This window comes from the organism of the source record quoted next, unplaced genomic scaffold (assembly GCF_019419815.1).
Source record: "Pyrus x bretschneideri cultivar Hongxiangsu unplaced genomic scaffold, Pyrus_bretschneideri_v1 Contig38, whole genome shotgun sequence".
NCBI classification, from domain to species: Eukaryota; Viridiplantae; Streptophyta; class Magnoliopsida; order Rosales; family Rosaceae; genus Pyrus; species Pyrus x bretschneideri.
Genome location: NW_025999701.1, coordinates 456,831 through 477,460, shown reverse-complemented (window position 1 = coordinate 477,460; position 20,630 = coordinate 456,831). Strand labels below are relative to the sequence as shown.

At 35.4% G+C, this 20,630-nt stretch overlaps 3 protein-coding genes across 3 annotated transcripts; 2 read left to right on the top strand and 1 right to left on the bottom strand.

The window, feature by feature from the left end:
• Positions 1 to 10,499: 10,499 nt before the first annotated feature.
• Positions 10,500 to 12,725, top strand: LOC103941542 (vesicle-associated protein 4-1-like). Its single transcript, XM_009351750.3, has 7 exons — positions 10,500 to 10,868; positions 11,038 to 11,108; positions 11,340 to 11,421; positions 11,569 to 11,687; positions 11,983 to 12,060; positions 12,149 to 12,271; positions 12,373 to 12,725. The coding sequence occupies exons 1-7, from the start codon at positions 10,625 to 10,627 to the stop codon at positions 12,430 to 12,432; spliced, it is 777 nt and encodes a 258-aa protein (XP_009350025.2). The 5' UTR covers positions 10,500 to 10,624; the 3' UTR covers positions 12,433 to 12,725.
• A 219-nt stretch (positions 12,726 to 12,944) lies between these two features.
• On the bottom strand, positions 12,945 to 15,170 carry LOC103941543. The gene is made up of 2 exons (XM_048564209.1): positions 14,680 to 15,170; positions 12,945 to 13,515 (listed from the first exon to the last, which is right to left on the bottom strand). The coding sequence occupies exons 1-2, from the start codon at positions 15,139 to 15,141 to the stop codon at positions 13,159 to 13,161; spliced, it is 819 nt and encodes a 272-aa protein (XP_048420166.1). The 5' UTR covers positions 15,142 to 15,170; the 3' UTR covers positions 12,945 to 13,158.
• A 3,216-nt stretch (positions 15,171 to 18,386) lies between these two features.
• On the top strand, positions 18,387 to 19,392 carry LOC103941544 (dynein light chain LC6, flagellar outer arm-like). Its single transcript, XM_009351753.3, has 2 exons — positions 18,387 to 18,635; positions 19,013 to 19,392. The coding sequence occupies exons 1-2, from the start codon at positions 18,498 to 18,500 to the stop codon at positions 19,208 to 19,210; spliced, it is 336 nt and encodes a 111-aa protein (XP_009350028.1). The 5' UTR covers positions 18,387 to 18,497; the 3' UTR covers positions 19,211 to 19,392.
• Positions 19,393 to 20,630: the final 1,238 nt, after the last annotated feature.

Below are 20,630 nucleotides of genomic sequence, written 5' to 3'. Positions count from 1 at the left end.
CGCCTTACTTGAACTTATTCATCAGACTCCTCATCTTCTCTTTTTCATTTACGCCCATTTTGCTTCCAATTTGGAATTGGATAAGGACCCCCCATTGGAATTCGAAGAGGATCCAAAGTTGGAATTCATTGCAAACTTGAATTGAAATAGATTGAATGCAAAGTTGTGGATTATATCCCAATATCCACCCTATTTATAGCAAAAGAAAAATTCAAATCCAACGGCTAGCTGACGTCATTTAGTCGTTGGATTTGAATTTAAGTTGTAGTTTTTAAATAAAAAAATTATGTTTGGCCCTATTGCCCTTTGACCCTCTGTTGGAGACTGTTTTTTTATGACAGGGCTAAAACGAGCCCTATGGCCCTTTGACCCTCGGTTGGAGACCGAGGCAAATATGACCATGTACTGTTTATTAAAATATTAATTTCTTGGAGGGCCAGAAGGGTTTTAGCCCTCTAGCCAGCCTTCAGTTGGAGATAGCCTAAAAGCTAGACGTGTATGAAATGGTCCATAACCATGACTCCATGGGCATACAACAACCCATATATTTTTTGTTTGTTTTGATAAGTCGGTTCATAAGATTCATACGTCTTGTGAGACTTTAGTAACCAAAAACAGATATATTGAGATTCAGATTAAAGTATTATTTCTTGTTTGTTTTTAGAATTGAATTAGAATGGATTACCCATTGAATTCAAAGTATATTAGAGGTAGGTGGAACTTTTCATTTTGAGACGGCATGAAAGAAACTTCTCCCTTATTTAATTAATCCTCCTATATTTTGAGAGGGTATAAATGAAATTTAATATTTGATACCAAAGGAGGCCTACCATTATGCCAAGTACTCAATGAGTCTTGCCATCCAAAATGTTAGGAGTAGGTAAAAGAAAATTATAGCAATAATCTCTTAACTTTAACTCAATTGGAGTAATGGTCCTTCAACTAAAAATTCATTACTATTGGTTCCTTAACTCATCAAAATGTGCAACTATGGTCATTTTCGTTAACTCGTCAGAATTCCATCAAAATGAATTATGTTAGAAGAACCATTACTACAATTGGATTAAAGTTGAGGGACCATTGCTCAATTTGGGTTAAAGTTGAGGGACCATGTTTTTAGTTGGGCTAAATTTGATGGACCATTGCTACAATTTTCTCATTTGGTTTTACATATTTGGCCCTCAATTCAACCTCATATGTGTGGCATGTGATTTATTTTGACAAAAGTTATGATGCAATTGAAGAAAATGACCATACTTGCACGTTCTAAGGAATTAAGGGACCAATGGTCATGGATTTTTAGTTAAGAGACTATTACTCCAATTGAGTTAAAGTTAAATGACCATTGCTACAATTTTCTCAGTAGGTAAAGGTGCACAATACTACTATATTTCAAAGTTTCAAGCCTTGATATAATAAACAAGAACAATATTTGGCTACTCAAAGATAAGTAGGAACTCATGCTCAAAATTTTTAGTATTTTAATCACAGAGTTCTATGCTTATGAATATAACCGTTCATACTATGAATCACACTGTAAAAATCATCTCTGTAAAAATTAAATTGAAACTAAGGTCGCTTAGTCAATCTATTGTAGAGAATACATAAACGGTTCGTAATACTTTTACCAATACCGTTCATTTGTTTTTAAATAGTTTGATGACTAAACGACTTTAGTTTTAATTGATTTTTTGCAGAGGCGATTTTTATAGGCTGATTTATAATATGTACGGCTCTGATTATAAACACAAAGTTCTATAAATTGACAACGAACAATTTTGAGAAATTTTGAATAAAAATTCATACTCGTCTTTAAGTAGTCAAACATTATTCAATAAACAATAGACCTAAAAGTGTCCTCCAAAATTATTGCTAACCCAACTTTTATTTTATTTTAATTATTATTAAAGGTTCAATTTTTGGACAAAAAAAATAAATTAAAGTTTAACTTATTGCGGTGAATATTGTTTATTTTTGGGTCACTTTCTGATGTTAACATGCATGCTTTATGTTTTCCAGATTTTACAAGGAAAATTCCGCTACTCTTGGATTCGATGTTTGAGTTGGAGATTATGATTAATTTATAAGTCAAGGTTTAGAATTCTATAAAAGGGATAAAAACTTACGTGAAGCTTTGCTTGTCTTTAAACTTTGTTAAGTGGCACTATAATTCAATCAAAACTCACCACTTGGTAAGTTTTAAATATAATCTTGTATAAATTTTATATTTAAAACTGTAATAATTAATTCAATCAAAACTCACCACTTGCCAAGTTGGAGATTTTTTTCTACCGTCTTCTTCTACACACTGTATCTTTCCTTTTTCTTCATAAGAATATGGAAAAACAAATTAAGACAATAAAAAAAATTTCCCCAAATTTTATCTACCATCTTTGTCCCCACTCTGTGATTTTGCAGGCGTTGTTAGTTTGATTTTTCTCTATCTGCTTGACTTTTCTTATGTGCACGAAACCTCCATTAAAATTTATATCCAAGGGATTTTCACCTCTAAAATAAAAACCCCAATTTCTCTAATTTAAATAAAAAATTCCCATTTTAAACTAACATGAAAGTTTAAAGGTGCCGTTCGGCATTCGATCTTCTTACTTTTCAATGCTGCACTCTCATCAAAGGATATATATAAAATATATCAGCAAAGTTATATATGTTTATTATTTGAGAATATATGCGACATCTTGGGCAATGAAATGTTGCTCATAATTGAAAAAATGAACAAAAGGCTAAAAATGAAATATGTGTTGGATTTTTCTTTTTTCATTTCATGATAGTTGGAGACGAAGGCTTAATTGTTTCTTCTTCATATTCTTATGAAGAAAGGAAAGATGCTGAGTGGGGAAGAAGATGATGGAGAACATTTGGGAAGAAGAGAGAGAGGGAAAAAAGAAACTATTAGATTAATCTCATGTTGTATATTAATTAGTAGGAAAAGTAATTATGAGAGTTTAAAATATAAAAATCATAAAAGATTAAATTTTAAGACTTGTCATGTGGCAAGTTTTGATTAGATTGTAATGTTACTCAGCAAAGTCCAGTGACAAGGAAAGTCCCATACAAATTTTTTATTCCTCGAGAGGTAACAAGAAAATATGAAAAATGTGCATGTGCGAGTGTTAGCAGTTGATTGATTGTCCATGTGATAAACAAAACGCACAAGAAATATTATCACATTACGTGTGTGAGTATAAACCGTTGACGGAAGTATGTCTCACAACCCACTAACGGCTGATTGTTTCGCGCGCACAAGCGGAAAACAAACTGTTGAGACCACAGCTCAGAAAACAATGGCGTTTGGATTTCTTATTCACAAAAACGAAAAGGAAAACAAGGGTGCTAGTCGTAAGAAAGGAGTGATGTCGCTATCATATGCTTAGTTGGGCTGGTCACTACGCAAACCCGTCCCAACCTGGGGGCTGTTTCTCCGGTGGAACCGCGGCTTGTATTTCAATATCCCAAATCCAGGTTGCCTCACACCTTATATAAATCCGTGTACGTACACACACTTCTCTTTACACCAAACAAACCTACTTTATCTCCCAGCTAGACCTACTTATTACCAGAACTTAAGCTAACCTTTCAACTGAAAGAACAAAAAATAGAAGAAATACCAGATCCTATGTTCAATCTAAAAGACTACTTCCTGTTCAAGCATCTCTGCAATGTCCAATAAGATGATGAGAAGTAAAAATGAGCCGGATGACTCATTGAAAAAAGTTATGTATTTAAGTTGTTGGAGTCCCATTGACACATGTACGTACTACTTACATATATATTTTCCTTTCTGGGTTCATTTGTATTGGTTTAAAGAACCAATGATAAGTGTAAACTGTGAAAATCTAATGCCACTTAATTCACATTTCTCTTGAATTTATTGTCCACTGCAAACAAAATCTAAGTAGACATTTGAATATTAAGGAAATGCCCCCTTCTATTGCTTACATTTTATTCCAAGAATAAAAGATATGTCAATTTTTTCTATGATGTGGGATTCATGAGATTATGTTATCATGTAGGACCCATGTAAGATTTATTTTCTGTAAAAGAGTTAGTGTAACTGCATGGGAAAATAGTTAGTACGCGCAATATTACTCTTCATAAAAGATTGAACGAATTTAGGTTAATGTCTTTTTATGATCGAGTTTCCTTGAAAATTTTAGAAAGAATCATAATCATTAAATTTTGTTAAATAATTATAAGTATCCCTATTTAATGTTTCTTTTTCTTTTTTAAGTAATTGTTTGTAAGTACTACATTTATAAAATAACATCTACCTAGTGGGAAAAAAGTGAATGTCACATATTACCCCTACTTTTTTAGGTGCCAAATGAAAACATTTTTGACCTTATTGTTAATTACAAAGTAAATATATGTCATAGTTGAGGGTTACATAAGACAAATCATGGTGGAGGCAAAATTTGTTTTCGTGACATGTCAATCAACTAGCCTATCGAGTGATCGGTCATTGTTTTAGTGACAAATGTAATTGTAATTACATGTCAGTCACACTTTTGGTTTAATATTTTGATATCGATATACCTTGAAAAAAAAATTAATATCGATCATTTGAGAACTTTAGAGGTTTTAGCATGTATTCCTTAGGATCTTTGGGTAAAATCCTTGTAAAGCAAGAATTATGAACTTTAAATCGTTACAAATTTCATTGAAGGGTAATGTTTTCTACATGCTATTTTTTTTATGTCTTTTAATTCTTCTTCGATTTATTCAATCCAAGAGTTAGTATTAAGCATGCGTCCCACGTTTAACAAAATTTGTTGCCAAAGAGTAATTGTGACTCAGTTACGATTTGGTACTTAGATTCAAAAAGGCCAAAAAAAAAAAAAAAAAAAACCTTTGGTAATGCTTTGTTGAGAATGAGCTCCTTCATGGTAAGTAATCTATCTTATTTTGTCTTAGCGTAGATATATACTTTCAAGTATGAATACTTTATATAAGAAAGTATTAATTCCTAACAAATATTTTATAGAAGAAACATATATGTAAGAAGTTTTCTTTAATATATATTAAGGAATTCCTTATGTAAGGAAACCAATCACTCCAATTTGATCAGTTAGGGTGTGTTTGTTTCCCTTCACTAACCCTCACTGGATTGGACTAGACTAATAGTCAGTCAAGTCCCATGTTTGTTACTTCACGGGACTAGCTTTAATGGGAGTAAGCCGAACTCACCTCGACTAAGGACCGTGCTAAACGGTCTTAGTGAGAGACGTCGTGAACCATGGGACTAGCTAATCCCTTCGATCGCTCTCTTCTCGACTCTTCTATCTGCTCGCGTTCTCTCCCTCTCTCTTCATCCCAACCTTGAATCATGAACAAAGACCTCGATTCGAACTTCAATCGGAGAACTCACAAGCTCCATCGTTTGATTCACCATCGCTTAGATCGATCGTGCCATCCGATTAGGCTTCTTCCTCCTAGACCTCAATTTTCGACAGCAAGGACTTCGGGCTCCGTCCACCTTAACCTCCTCCACTGCTTCCTCTGCTTCGCCTTGCCCCTCACATCTCCTTCTTCCTTGCTTCCCACAACCAGAAAACCCATAAAAATTGAACCCAGAAAACCTAGAAAAGAGAAAGGAGGAAAGAGACGATGGTGCAAATAAAATGGCAGAGAAAGAGGAGAGGGGAGGGATGCAATGGGCTGACAAAAATATGAGAGAGGAAGATGAAATGAGGGGAGAGATGCAGTGGGCGGACAAAAATATTAGAGAGGAAGATGAAATGGTAGAGAAAGAGGAGAGGGGAGGGACGCGATCGGCGGACAAAAAAATGAAAGAGGAAGATGATTCTAGAAAGGAAGATGAAATGGCAAAGAAAGAGGAGAGGAGAGGGATGCAGTGGGCAGACAAAAAAAAAATGAGAGAAGAAAATGATTCTAGAAAGGAAAATGATAATTTAATAATAAAATATTAGTATATATAGATTAAATTAATGATAAAATATTGTAAATATAAATTCAATAATATAATATATGAGTTTTGTTTTTTAGTCCAACATGATACCAAACGCTTCACTAAATCAGTCCAACTTAGTCTATTCTAAATCAATCCAACTTAGTCCTGAAGCTAGTCTATTCCGAGATAGTCCGGCGCAACAAACGCATTGGTTTGATGCATAAATGAAACCAGCTTGAGCTGAGCCTTTATCTTTAATGATTGACGTGTGTGGTTTCAATTTAAATCTATCCAAACCGGCTTAAATCCAAATCGAACCAAAATGTTTCGAAATTAAACCGAACCACAACGTCATGCATCTTACACTTACTCCCAGTTTATTTACAAAAATAGAGGACGGCTTTTTTTTGGAGTATTTCTTAAACTTCAAAAAGCTTTCATCGAATCTGTCGCCTAATTAAACTAGAGATACTTAATGATAGGGTTGTTTTCTAAACCACGTGTTAAAACATTATAAAAACCAGAAAATAGCAGCTGATTTAGAAAACCAGCACCACAAATCTGGAAGCTACATAAACATGGATTTCCAATTCAGTCACAGTTTTCAACAATCCCACTCAGAGTTCTTCCCCTTTTCCCTATATATATATACATACACGTTGACATGCTTTTCTCAGCAACAAAAAAGAAAAAAAATCCTACTCCCTTTATTTGTTGAGTGATCAATCTTCCCACCTTACAAAAACAATCATATCTTTATATCTTCCTTTCTTTTTGCTCTGCGATTTCGATAAAATTAGGAAAAGAAGAAGAAGAGGGAGAGACAGACAGAGAGAGAAAGATGGGAGGTGAAAGGCGGGCGTGCAAGTTTGAGATGGCGTTGAAGTCCATGCAGCGCAAGATGGATGTTTCGGCTGCGGCAGATCACTCATCAGCTGCCCCCAATGAGGCCAAAACCGGTTGGCGCAATATTATTGCTGCTAGGTCTGCGAGTCCGCCAAATACGATGTCCCTTGAGGATAAGAGAAGAAGAGAGAAAGTTGAAAATCTTATTCACTTAGTCTGCTGGGGACCCAATTAAAAATTAGATTATCCTTGTATCATTTTCTTTTAAGATGATGAGGGGTCAGATATTTGCAGCAAATTCCTTTAAAATTTTTGTTGTGATAGAAATGGTGGCTAGGCCTATAACTTGCAAACAGTTTGTGGAAGAGATGATATGTATAAATGTAAACAAGAACTATTATACAATTTCTGGTTTATTTTTTACTTGATGTATATAAGTCACGAGGCCTCCCGTTTATGAAGGACTCTCACTTGGTGTTATTATTATTATTATTTTAGCACACGATATTATTTCCATTAAGGAGGTAGAGGAGTGGGTTAAACCTCATAATGAGTTAGTAATAATGTGGTTCAAATTCATTTTGGGTGAGCATTGAATATAATATCTCTTACTTACCAATGAAAAGGAATATCACTAGACCGTAGTACTAAATGGCCAATGGGTGATATTATTCACCTACAATATAACACTATGTATTTTTCTTTACTTAAATTATACACATAAAATGATATACGTAATAAGTATTCTTGATACATAAACACAAAAATATCTCCTTTTCATGAACTTCTAGTAGTAAGACTTGTATGTATTTTAACCTTATTCAATTTGCTCATTGAACTATTGAAGAGAAGAATCCCCTTGCACAATTAGTGTCCCTTCTTCAGTTCTAACTAGGAGATCTTATATCCTTATAAGATTAAATTATGTGTCCCTTCTTCAGTTCTAACTAGAAGATCTTATACCCTAATAAGATTAAATTACGTGCATAATTTTTCTTTGTTGTAATCACATAATATTTATCTTCTCGTCATGGAAAGGGTGCTTCCTTTTTCTTGTTGTGGTACCATGGAGATTGAGCCCATGATTTGGGATTTTAGATCTATGATTTATTTATTAAATTATTTTCTTACAAACAATATTTAGCACTAATTTACAAAAAGAGAAGGTGTTTGAACTCAAATTGCAAGTTTGCAAAGGACTAAAGAGGAAGGCCCAAAGGCAACCCACCATTTTCGAGATCCGTGGTTTAGAACTTGAAGTTTAGGTTTGGGTTTATTAATCTAAGCTACATTAACAAAACTCTATTTGTTAACCAAACGAGGGTAAAAGGACAATTGTATCTTCTACCACAAAACAAAATCATGGGCAGCACTCAAACTAAAGTTTACAATTGTTTTCCAAAATCTTACCTAAGGGTGATCCTAACATCCTCTAATTTTTAAAAATACAGTATAAAAAAAAAAAACTCCTCTCTCTAATTCACATTCCTTTTTTCTCCCTTTCTCCTTCCCATTTTAAAATAAAAATAAAAATTATTTTCACACACAAATGTGGGGCATATGCTAGTAGGTATTGAATGGTTCTATGTACATCCAAGTTCCTGGACACCCGGAATAATTTAATAAAGTTCTAAAAACACCCTTCTTTTACTTTTTATAAATTTATTTTTCTATGGACCCATCCTAAAACTATAGAAGGCCCTTGCTATTTATAAGAGTAAACGTAAAAAAGAATACCATTAAATCTTAGTATTGACGTTAAAGTTTGGTACGAGTTTAAGGTCGGAGTTTATGCTTTTGGGCTCATCCAGTTTGCTTAAGATCCAAGGCCTGAAGATTGTTGGATTTGGGTCATGAGGCTCTAGAAATGAAGCGTCATTATTCACCTAATCAATTCCTAACCACCACGCTAAATACCCTGCACATCAACAATCTTGGGAATATTTTTGCTCACCACCATTTAGTATAGTGTATACTCACCACTTTATTTATCACAGTTAGATGAGTTTGAAATTTGAGATCCGTGTAGTGGATAGACACAAATCTTAAAATTCAAACTCATCTAATGATGATAAATAGAATGATGAGTATACATCAAATAAATGGTGGTGAGTAAAAATACACTCGACAACCTTAGCCAACTAATATTGTAAATGCAATTAACAAATCCACACCTAATTTCCCCCATTTTCATACCATCATTAAGTAACCATACCCACCTCAACCCAATTAATTAATAATTCCCATCGCCTTTTCGCTTACGTTAATTAATTCCTTCACGTTGATAAGACGCAACAGGTTTGCCCGTAACCGTGGGAACTTGTATTAGCATTTAGATTCGAACAAAGTTTCATGTTTGGCTACTTGAAGAGAGATCAAATTTTAAATCAATTTAGGATCGATTTACAGAATTTTATGTTTACAGTCAAAACTATTAGTATTTTAAATTATTATGTAAAGATTATCTATGTAAAACTATCATTAAATATAGCAAATAGATAGATGATTCCTAATACTTTTACCGACTTCATTTGTATGTTTTTATACACCAAGCAATCTCATATTTCATTAATTTTTTACGAAGATTTATAAAATCAATTATTCCAATCATAAACATGAAATTTTGAAAAATGACTCTTGTTTTATGAATTACTCCTTGTGGTTTGAGCAGCTTCTTTTGTTAATCACAAAATTTTACTATTTATTTATTTTTATTAACGTTTGTTTTCTTTTGTGAGTACTTAGCGTTTGTTTTCTTTACAAGGTTTCTTCTAAGAAATCTCTACAAATGTTTTGTGAATTGCAACAATTATTAATTCACTTTGCTTGCTAGTACTAATAAATAAAATTCCCAAAAAGTTAGATATCTCTGCCTTTTTCTAATACATTCAATATGACGTAGGGGAGTAGGCTAAACATAATCAAGATAATTTGATTCGAATTTATCCTTGGCGAGAAAGACGAAATCGAATCAAATACCTCTTATTTACTGATGAAGACTAGAGAAGAGTATCACTAGACCAGACTACAAAGTTGCTTAATATCACTCTTTAAAATCAAATGAAATAAAAATTTCTTATTGCTTGGAGCTTTGAGGTGATTCGTTACCCACCTATAGAACGTAATTAGTCGTACTAATATGAGAATTTAAGAAGTACTTAATATGACTCTAATAAATCTCACACCTAATTATATTTCCTATAACTTATTATTTTAATATGTTGCTTAGGTAGGCATCAACGGTACAAAACATGCAAATTTCTTAGATCCTAGTTTAACCTTAAAATAACTTAAATCCAATGTATAAGGGAGAGGAATATTTACCACACCTGAGAAATTGATGCCCAAGAAATAACCTAAACGCCAATTAACGGATGCGTCCCATTCAGCGACAGAAACGACATCATTTACCCAAACCCCACGCACCAACTCCCTCTCTCTCTCTGTCGTCGTCACAACGGAACGATTTATCGTTTTAAGCACGGCAGTTGCAAGGCCCCCAAAATATCATCGCGGTCAGATAAATAGACACGTGGTGGGTTCAGAGGCCAATACGACACGTAGCTTAATTATTGACCCCTGGAATCGCTAATAAAACAACTACACGTGGCGGATTCAGGCGAATTAACTGGAATGCGTGGCAGCATATCATTTCCTCCCATCCGATTTATGTCACACCCTGGCAGACTTCCACTCTAAAATCGCAGGTGCACTGAGACTGTCAGAGAGAAAGAGAGGAGCTCCCGGCGATTCTACAGAGAGAGATTTCTAACCGACAGACGAAAGCAATCGACTTCAGTCACCGGCTGTCTAATTGGATGCCACGTATCGGATTCCGGTGAAGAAAGCATGGCCATCGTCGACAGCTTCCAACACCACCGGCACAAGTCGGCCTCGGACGCGAAGCTCTTCACCCTCTGCCCGTTCTGGCAGTCGGGAGGCCAAACATCGTCCTCTTCTTCCTCTTCCACGCAGAAACTCCACGGCTACGGATTCAAATCCAACCCCAAAACGGTGTCCTCCGTCGCGAGATCGCTTCTTCCTCCTCGCCGTCGACTCCGGCTTGACCCCGCCAACAAACTCTACTTCCCTTGTATGTCGTCGTTTCTCATTTGAACGCCCTCGCTGACTTTTGCCTGGTCAATTGGGGATGAAGTTTTGACTTTTCGCTTACTCTACCTGCATTAGTTATAAAGTGCTTTTAGGAAAAGCACTTATTACTGTAGCTGACGAATTATGTACTTGTGGGTTTAATTTTGTAGATGAACCTGGGAAGCAGGTGAAAAGTGCGATCCGATTGAAGAACAATAGCAGGTCACATGTAGCTTTTAAGGTGTTTTCTTATTCCTCTGTGACATCAACCTGAAAAGTTATGTTGTTATAATTACTTGTATTTTAAGCAAGAATTTAGAATGCATTTATTTATTTCTTATGTGGGTTATGATGCATTTATTTACATGCGTTACTTGAATTTATTTTGTTGTTCATTTTTCCATGTGATTTTTATCAATTTTTGTATGTAGCTTCATTGACCCGTTGAATTGTTTTGCTTTGGCTCCTTTAGTTTCAAACTACTGCCCCGAAAAGCTGTTATATGTGTCCTCCCGGAGGTATACTTGCTCCGGGAGAAAGCCTAATTGCGACCGGTAATGGCCTTGCACTTGCTCTGTTGCTACAAATAACAAATGTTTATGTTTTGGATGCTCCACTGGTGGATAATTTACTTATTTTTAACTTTACATTTAATCATTGTTTTTATTTTTTTTATTGACTATGGATTTGGTGATGGATAGTGTTTAGGTTTGTGGAGCGACCCGAGAAAAATGAGAAACAATTGGATCGGAAGACCAAGGTTAAGTTCAAGATTATGAGCCTCAAGGTGAACGCAGGAATCGAATATGCGCCTGAGCTGGTAATATAGTTCTCTTTCGCCGACTTACTGCTCATCGTCATAGCACGTTTTGTATTATGCTAGTTTCCAGTTGTTCATATTATGCTTTGCTACCTTTATTCAGCTTTTGTGGAATTTGATTTTGCAGCTTGCTTACATTTGTGTTTTTTGGTTGGAAATTATTATCGTCAGTTTTAGTGTTTTGTTGCTTTTAAGATCATACAGTTGATGATGTCTGTCGGGGTCATCTAATAGAATTGGATCATACAATTGATGACCTTAGTTTTTGTTTAACTGACCTGTTCTTTTCATCCAGTTTGATGAACAAAAGGATCAAGTGACTGTTGAGCGAATTTTGCGGGTTGTATTTTTGAATGCAGAGCACCCTAGTCCTGTAAGTTACTGTGACTCATTTAATGGGATTTGTGTTTCCATCTCTTAGAGAATACCTTCTCTCCAGCATTTGACATTGTGGATTATAGGCTCTGGAAAAAGTGAACAGACAGTTGGCTGAAGCTGAGGCTGCACTTGAAGTGCGTAAGAAGCCTCCTGCGGACTCAGACCCTCCTCGGGATGTTGGGGAAGGCCTTGTCATAGATGAATGGGTATGAATTTTACCAATAACATCTGATCCGTAGTACAATGGGCTAAACGTTAGTCTTATGTGCTTATGCATAACTTTTTTTTTGTTTTTTTGGCTTTTCAGAAGGAGCGAAGGGAGAAATACTTGGCCCGGCAACAGGTTGAAGCAGTGGATTCGGTGTAAAAACTGTGATTACCTTTTTCTGTAAGTGCTTTTGGATTGGAAGGGAGGTTCTCATATTGTAATGTTGTATTCTTTTTGCTCATCGGTTTTCGGATAAATGGAGGTTATCATAGTGTGAGGAAGTAGGTATTGAGAACTACTATGGAAAGTAGTTGGCTCCGGGTTGAGCTGCCCTTTTGTAGATACTGGGTTTTGTTTTAGGATGAAAATAAGTGAACAACTCTATAGCAATCAGTGTGCTTGTACTTGTGTATTTTCAATGTTGAGTTGAGGTACTCTAGTGTTCTTGGAAATTTGAATTCTCGTTCTTTGACAAGGTGATATTTTAAACTATCATAATCTACGTGGACGAGGATTCAAACTTCGGTGCTAGAAGGTGGGTATAATGCCATGGCCAACGGACCTATTGACCCACTTCTCATATGTACAGTAAGAAATTTTATGGGTTTGAATGTACAGCATGTAAATTGTCCATCATCATCTTTCAAACTGGTAAGTTGTGACACAAAGAATTAAATTCGAAAATCCGAAAAGAATGTTTATAATCGTGAATGCAGATTTCTCTCCCATCTTCTAAATATCAAATCGCAGAAACAAGAAAGGAAAAACACAAACTGAAAGAAGAAAAAAGAAATCAGTAACCCTACTCTGAACACATCCTGTACATAATTGTCCTCCAATCCCGCCCTGCCGGCCATCCAGCCGGCAGAAACACATGTAACCGTATCAATTGTCCGGCAGCTGAAAGTTCTGCAAACCAAAAATTTGATGGGAAGGGTTCTGAACGAAGAGGGCCATGCCACATTTGGCTGGATTGAAACCTTCCCACAAGGAGAAGTTGATGGTTCCAGAAATGGTCTTCTTTGCAGCAATGTCTTTGACAGTGCAGAGCTTTTCAAGTCGTCGGACGACAAAGTCGTTGGACAGGACACGTCCTTGGTTCTCTCCCTTGGGGCAGTCGGTGATCAGCCCGTTCTCGTACAGCGCCACCATCACATTGACACCGTAGTTGTCCACCTTTGACCTCAATGACCCTGTTAGGGATACTTGCAGGGAGTCCGGCGATGGCCTTTGGAATGTTGCCTGTTCATCCATAACAAAACCAATTTGCTAGTAATTATCCTTCACTATTTGGTAACTATTCTTAATTTTCATATATGCAATTGAACACCAAAAAGTGAACTCGAGGAAGTAGATTTCAATTTTCAGTAGTTTTCATATATATATATATATATATATATATATATATATATTTTTTTTTTTTTTTTAAATTAGAAACTACAAACAAAGTTCAAGTTTCTGAAAAGTGAAAAAAAAAAAAAATGAAATGATGATCGAACATAGCCTTGATTTTGTGAACGGTATTAGCCAAGTGTGACTAGTCACAAGCGATGAATTTAATCTAATAACCAAAACCCTTGTGATGGCAACATTTTAATGTCCAAATCTTAGTTTAGACTTACGAATAATTACGTGACCTCTTGTTTAAATACATAGATTAGATTCAAATCTAATAACGTAATGTTTCAGACATGATATAATATGTATCATAAAATAATTCAGATTCAAAGTTTAACAACATAACATCTTATATCAATATAGGCTTTTAAAAGACATAGTTACTTAATCTACCTTAGTCTTTAGCTTTCTACAAAAGTTAAGACACTTCGAAAGTTATCATCCACCATTTGAGAAGTGACAAAATTGACATTGCATTTTAGGTGTACCAGAAAGTTGATGGGGGTGTACATGTCAGGTAATAATTCCTCCAAATTATTTCCACTTTGGTACGAGATAAGCATAGCAGTCATGCTTGAAGGTTAAAATATGATTAAATAAAGATAAAGGTATTGATAGGCCTTTGATTGTATCAAGTTTTAATTAAGACTAATACAACGAATCTAGATTAAGTAATTAGGGTGACAATCATAGAATGAATGTAAGCACTTGCAAATATAATTGTAATAAAAAGCGTGTTACGCGTTGACTTGACAACATTTATCATTGCATCCCACGTTAAGAGTTTAATTTTTCCTTTCTTCTTCAAACTCTGCATCTCAAATTCAAATCCTCTCTCTTCTAATCGTCTAAATTAGTATAAAATACAGCTTATTTTTAAATATACAAAAATATATTTATTAGCGTTTCAAAAATTTCATTATACCTCTTTACGCTGCAAAATAAAAATTTTAAAATGCAAATAAGAATTTTAAAAAACAATAACGAGAGCAGATGAGAAATGCGAACCTGGAATGCGGGTGCAGGATATCTAGGTGCATCCTTGATCGACGTTAGCAAGGCACTCTCATCATTGCCAACACATTGGGCCCTACCTTGAAGGACAATCTGGGGGGTGAACATGGTGTCCAGACCCAAGGCCTCGACATAGGCCTTCTGCCGTACAGTCCACTGGCTTGACCCATATGGGTCCTTCCAGCCCATGTAGTCCCAGTAGTCCACGTGGAACGCCAGCACCACCACAGGAGGCAGATCCGTCCCATCAAAATCCCCTCTCCCAAGCCTCGACACCAGCAGCTCTGCCACCGGCGAGGTGCTGCAGCCCTGCGACGAGAACAGCTCCACCAGCACCGGCCCGCTCCGCTGCTGCTCCTCAGCGGAGACATGCGCTGTTGCCCCCGCAGCATGCTTTTCATGGGACGTGCGGGATCCTCCTTTTGATCCAAAGCAAGCGAGGAGACCACGCGCCATAATATTATTTACGTCGTGTCTCGTCGCCTAACTGGTGTTGGTGGTGGCGGCGGCGGTGCGGCAGCGACAACGCAGATCAATAAATCAGCTCAAAAAGAGAGAGAAGACAAAAAAAATAGTAAATGTAGGTTTTTGATGTGGGAATATAAAGAGAGATTGGAAGGGAGGAGAGTCGGTGGATGGTCGGGAGGGAAAGGTGGCCAAGAATATTCTATAAATTTGTTGCTGGTTAATTAGGGGCGGTGTTGAATGCAACGGTGCCGTTTTAGGCAAGAGTATGTGGTTGACACGTAGGTTGTCAGGGTTGGGTTGCATGTCGTTTGTGAAACAAATAATAAAAAGAGCAATTCCACCAGCCACATATGCGGTGGAAAAGCTGTCGTTTTAGCGTGAGGGTTTGATGGAAGTCGCAGACAACCTTCTGGCTACGTTTTTTGTCACCTTTTTAATTGGTTTTTACAGAAGACGTGATCTAGGACAGCTGGTGTTTTCTAAAGTTTATTACAACAAAATGAAAAGAAAAATAATGGTGGGTGACCAAAGCAGTTGAAAAAACAACCGATTTTTTATGGACACAGGATTGGACGGCAGACCAAAAGCATCACCGAAGCTTCTGGCTGACCCGCACTGTGTGAAAATGGATGTGATATTGTTGTTATGTTTTCCGCGGCGGAGTCCAGAGTTTTCAGCGGCGAAATCAATGCACTTTTTAGTTGTCTACGTAAAATTATATAATAGTAAATTTAAAAGTAGTAATTGAAAGTAATAAATTTATAACTTTGCATAAATCAAGTTTTAATTAGATTTAACAAAAAAAAAAATATTCAAAGTTGCAACTTGCAGTAGAAATAAAACATGTATCTTTAATTTTGTTCATAACAACTTACACCTAAAAGGAAGAAATACCTAATTGAAATTTCAAAGTATGAATTCTCATAATTCAAACAACATACAAATAAACTCGATCAAGGATAAGCATAAAATGGTCAAGAACTTACTAATTGATGAGAAAAATCAATAGACTTTGGAAGAGTAAAAAGAGATGTCTGACTTTGTCTCTCTATGTCTTTGTAGACGATGGCATTCTGGAAAAATGTGTGGCTTTTTGTTCTAGAATTCTAGCCTTAAGGAAGCTAAAAGTTTTGGATTGATAGAAATTTGAATTTACAGCTGAAAAATTGCTAAGAGATTAAAATTTTAAATTATATTATGTAGATAATATGATGTGATGATTGATCATTAAACCCTTCTTTATATCACATTATATACTTCACAAAATATAATTTAAATTTTTTATCTCCCTCACGTTACGTCGCGATTGTTTGAAAATTGAAATTGACATTTGACAACTGCATGTTAATTGTCAATGGCAAAACTCAAAAAGTCACCCTCCAGGCGATAGCCTCCAAAACTTTCATATCAAATCAATAATATAAATATGCTCATTTCCACATAAAAGATTCTCTTCAGATTTCTACTAAGTTTATTAAACCTAGTGATTTGAATTTTTAAAATTTAATTCAACGGTTAAAATTATTATAATTTTTAAAGAAAATCTTTATTTTTAGCCATTAGATTAAATTTCAAAGATCAAATCACTGAATTTGATGAATTTGATGAAAGAGATCCGGAGAAAATCTCTTCTCTTATTTCTAGCATCGGAAATGCGTGTGATATAAAATAATCAATGTGTTGAAAGTTTTTGAATATTCCAAAAAACCGTGAGGGGTATGAATGTTGTAATTTAATACTACTAAATTTCAGTATTAGTTGCAGTTATCAATTTATTTAGTATTTATTAACTCTTATTTTTGCTAAAAGTAGTTCATAAAATGGCTCAAATAATTAGTCTTTATAAGCTTGAGGACGCCCGAGTTGGACACGCAGTTAAAAAAATTAAGAGAAATAATTGGAAGTATAAGATGGAGATGCAGGGGTATGCAAAGCAAGTGCTCTACGATCTGAGCTACATCCCAAATTTCAATGGAATTCTGATTCATTATTTGTTACATTAAAATTTCTGAAATTAAAGCAAACTTCGACGGGATTAGACCTTAAGAAATACATAATATTTCAACTCTTATGATAATTCGGACTACGGAATGGATAGGTGGACCAAATAAAATTGAGCAAAGGCCTAATCCAAAAACTTCTGTGATTCAAAATGGTTCAAGACTTAAAGCAGGGCCTCTTTTGAAGATGAAAGGCCTAGCTAGTCTTCATTTTCTGCCATTGTTAGCTTAACATTAACATATATAGAAAACTCAAATTTATTTACGGTTAAAGAAAACAAGAATTCAACGTTTAAAAATAAATGAAGTTTGGTATGACCTTATATTATGTGGTATCACTTCTAAAACTCTTTGACCTGCCACGTTCATGCTCTACCAATTGGTTTAGACAAGTGGGTTTTCCCCAGCCAAAAGGAGAGAATCAAATGAGTGGGACGGACGTTCAATAATTTAGGTCCAAGTTCTGCTGTCATTGCTTCTATTTATTCCGTCTCAAACGCAAATAATCTCTCCATGAATTTTGGAAATCTGTAAAACTGATGATTGGTGACAAGGGATAAGTGCACGAGATTATTCTTCAAGATTCTGGGTTCATCGTGTGATATGACTTATAAGAGTATGAAAAACGAAAAGCTTACAAAAACAGTTGGATTTTGAACTTTCTCATCTTTTTGTGTACTGACAAGAAAAATATAGTTTGGAAATTAATTAGCCTGCACTTGGCAATGCACCATCCATCTGCAACCACTTGATTTTCCCAGCTTCTTCAAATCTCTCGAATGCTTGAATACTGTCCCCTCATGCATTTCACATCGTTCCAAACCATGGCCGTAACTAGACAAAACATAACCATGCAATCATATATAGTAGATGGACACATGGCAGAAACCCAATGATCAAGCCATAGAGGACAAGCTACCTCTCCCAAAACTGATTGGAACCGGAAACTGATTGCAATTTTTCCTACCACCTACACTTCGTGAGAGATGCTGCCATGTGATCAGATCATGTGGCAAGAGATAAAAAGAGAAAAATATTATCCGATTACACTCAAGACTTTTCCCTCGACTTAATATTGACTCATCGGATTCAAAAGACGAGTGGCGGTTACTAATTTGGCACATTGCACAGCAAATGATGGTGGCCACAAAGAAAGAATATCCACATACACGTGGCTGAGTGAGTAGCACCAACTATATATCCCTTGGTTCCGAGCTCGATATAAGCTGCACCACCACCACCTTATATATCCACAACTAAATCCAAAAATGATCAAATTTGCTTCACTACTCTTTTCCAACAAAGTTTTTTCTTGTAAATTTCTTCTCCATTTTGTTAATAACCATGCTGGAGGGCAAAGCAGTCATCGTTGAGACTGACATGCTTCAAACCATGCAGCAGAAGGCACTTGACTTAGCTTCCAAAGCCCTTGATTCCTTTGATATCACTGAAGCCACTGAGATAGGCCGCTTCATTAAAATGGTACTCACTTAGGAGGAGTTAGGACCGCTTGATAACAATGTTTATTTCATTTTTTAGATTTTGGATTTTAGGTTTTAGTTTTTATTTTTCAAAAAAATTGAAAACTGAAAACAATATCAAGCCATTATTTGAAAACTTAGAAAATGAGCTTTCAGTTTTCAAAAGAAGGGATTTGGTGCTCATATTACATGATTATCAAAAGTGAAAACAAAAAACGAAATGATTACCAAAAGGCCACTTATTAGGTGCTCATATTACATTTGTTTTCACTTCAAATTTATTTGACGAGTGCTAGCTTGCTTAATTATCAACAATTATAACAATCTATACGAATTATTGACAATTTTATTAAATTTATAAATTTTTTGTTTCTGCAGGAGTTTGACAGGACATATGGACCTGGATGGCAGTGCATTGTAGGAACAGATTTTGGTTCCTTTGTTACACATTGCCAAGGTTGTTTCATCTATTTTTGCATGGGCACCCTTGCAGTTTTGCTGTTCAGGGGAGCTGCAGGTCCAGAAGCTGAGGCAAAGCAGCCGTGTGCAGCGGCCTTGGAGCCAGTACAAGCATGAAGTTCTTATTTCTTCATCACTTTGTGCTTTTTGTCTACCCTGTCTTTGTAGTAGTGTAGGCTAGGTATTAAGACTGAAGGAGAAATTCTGAGGTTTGAATTTAAGATTCACCCATTCAGCTAGCAGTTTATATATATTTTCATCATGTTTAAAAAATGACTTTTATGTGTGTTTAATGGTCCTCCTCTCTTCCCCTGTAGGCATCTTGGTTGCTAGTAAGTGTTGTTGATAATTGCAAGTGTACGATATTGTTCAAGTAATATAGTGATGAGTAGAGTGTCATTCAAAAAAGCATCAAATTAACCTAAATTTACTATTAAAATTGACTTCAAACTAAACTTAAATAAAAGAAGGATTACGTTGATAAATTCAAATATGCAAAGAAACGAAAAGAAAGTAAAAATAACAATTGATCGAACATGAAGTAAAAGTGAATGAATTACAAAAGATTAATATATGGAAGCACTAGGACATTAGGTTCCTCGTTCTCAATCCCATCTAATCCGGTTATTCATATTAACATCAAATTATTCCCATGTTGCTAACAATTATCCCTTGATTCGTCAATATTTCATATCAGAATATACTAACCGTGTTTCTAACTATCTACCCATGCTATATCTAGCTACATATATAGATAATTGAAACCCTTTACGCTAAATGGATAATTACACAATACTACTCAAATCATAACCAGTATGTCTACTCAATTATGTAATTCATAGTAATTGTTATTAGAAGCAATCTACTAAACCCAACCTGCCAGTCATAATTTAGTTCTTCACACAAATAATGGCCAGTTATTTGATAATGACAAAGCACAATACCATTACTCAACATGGAAAATAACTGAGATTAATATAAAAAAACGAGAATTATATGTTTATGATCCTCTCCAAATTGCTTGCGGCGCTGGGTTCTTTTCCTTTATATGTGCCTTTTGGAATCTCAAAAACCCAACTCCTTTTGGGAAAAAACATCGCCGCATGCTTTGCACCGCCTAATTATATTGGGTTTCCTTTAATGATCCAATTTTTTATATGATGTACTATTGCATTCTTTGCTCCAGCCCATTAGTTCACATCCCACTTGGTAATTCTTTGTGTTTCTCTAATTTAAGCTTCCAATTCCCTGCTTTATTCACAAATCATCTTTTCTACAAAAACTAACACAAGACACATTAAACTCACCAATTTAATATAAAATAATGACTAAATTATAAGTGTAAGAGGTATGAAACTTGCATATAAAATCAACCTAACAAATACCTAAACCTATCTTTTGCTAGTCCTCGAGCAAAACATAAAATGAAAACAAATAAAATTAACTAAAACAAAAACCTAACTAAGCCCACTTTCGCCGGCGAAACGATTGCATTGAGCATGTGCAACAAGCCTTTAAACCCCCAAGTGTCCCTAGT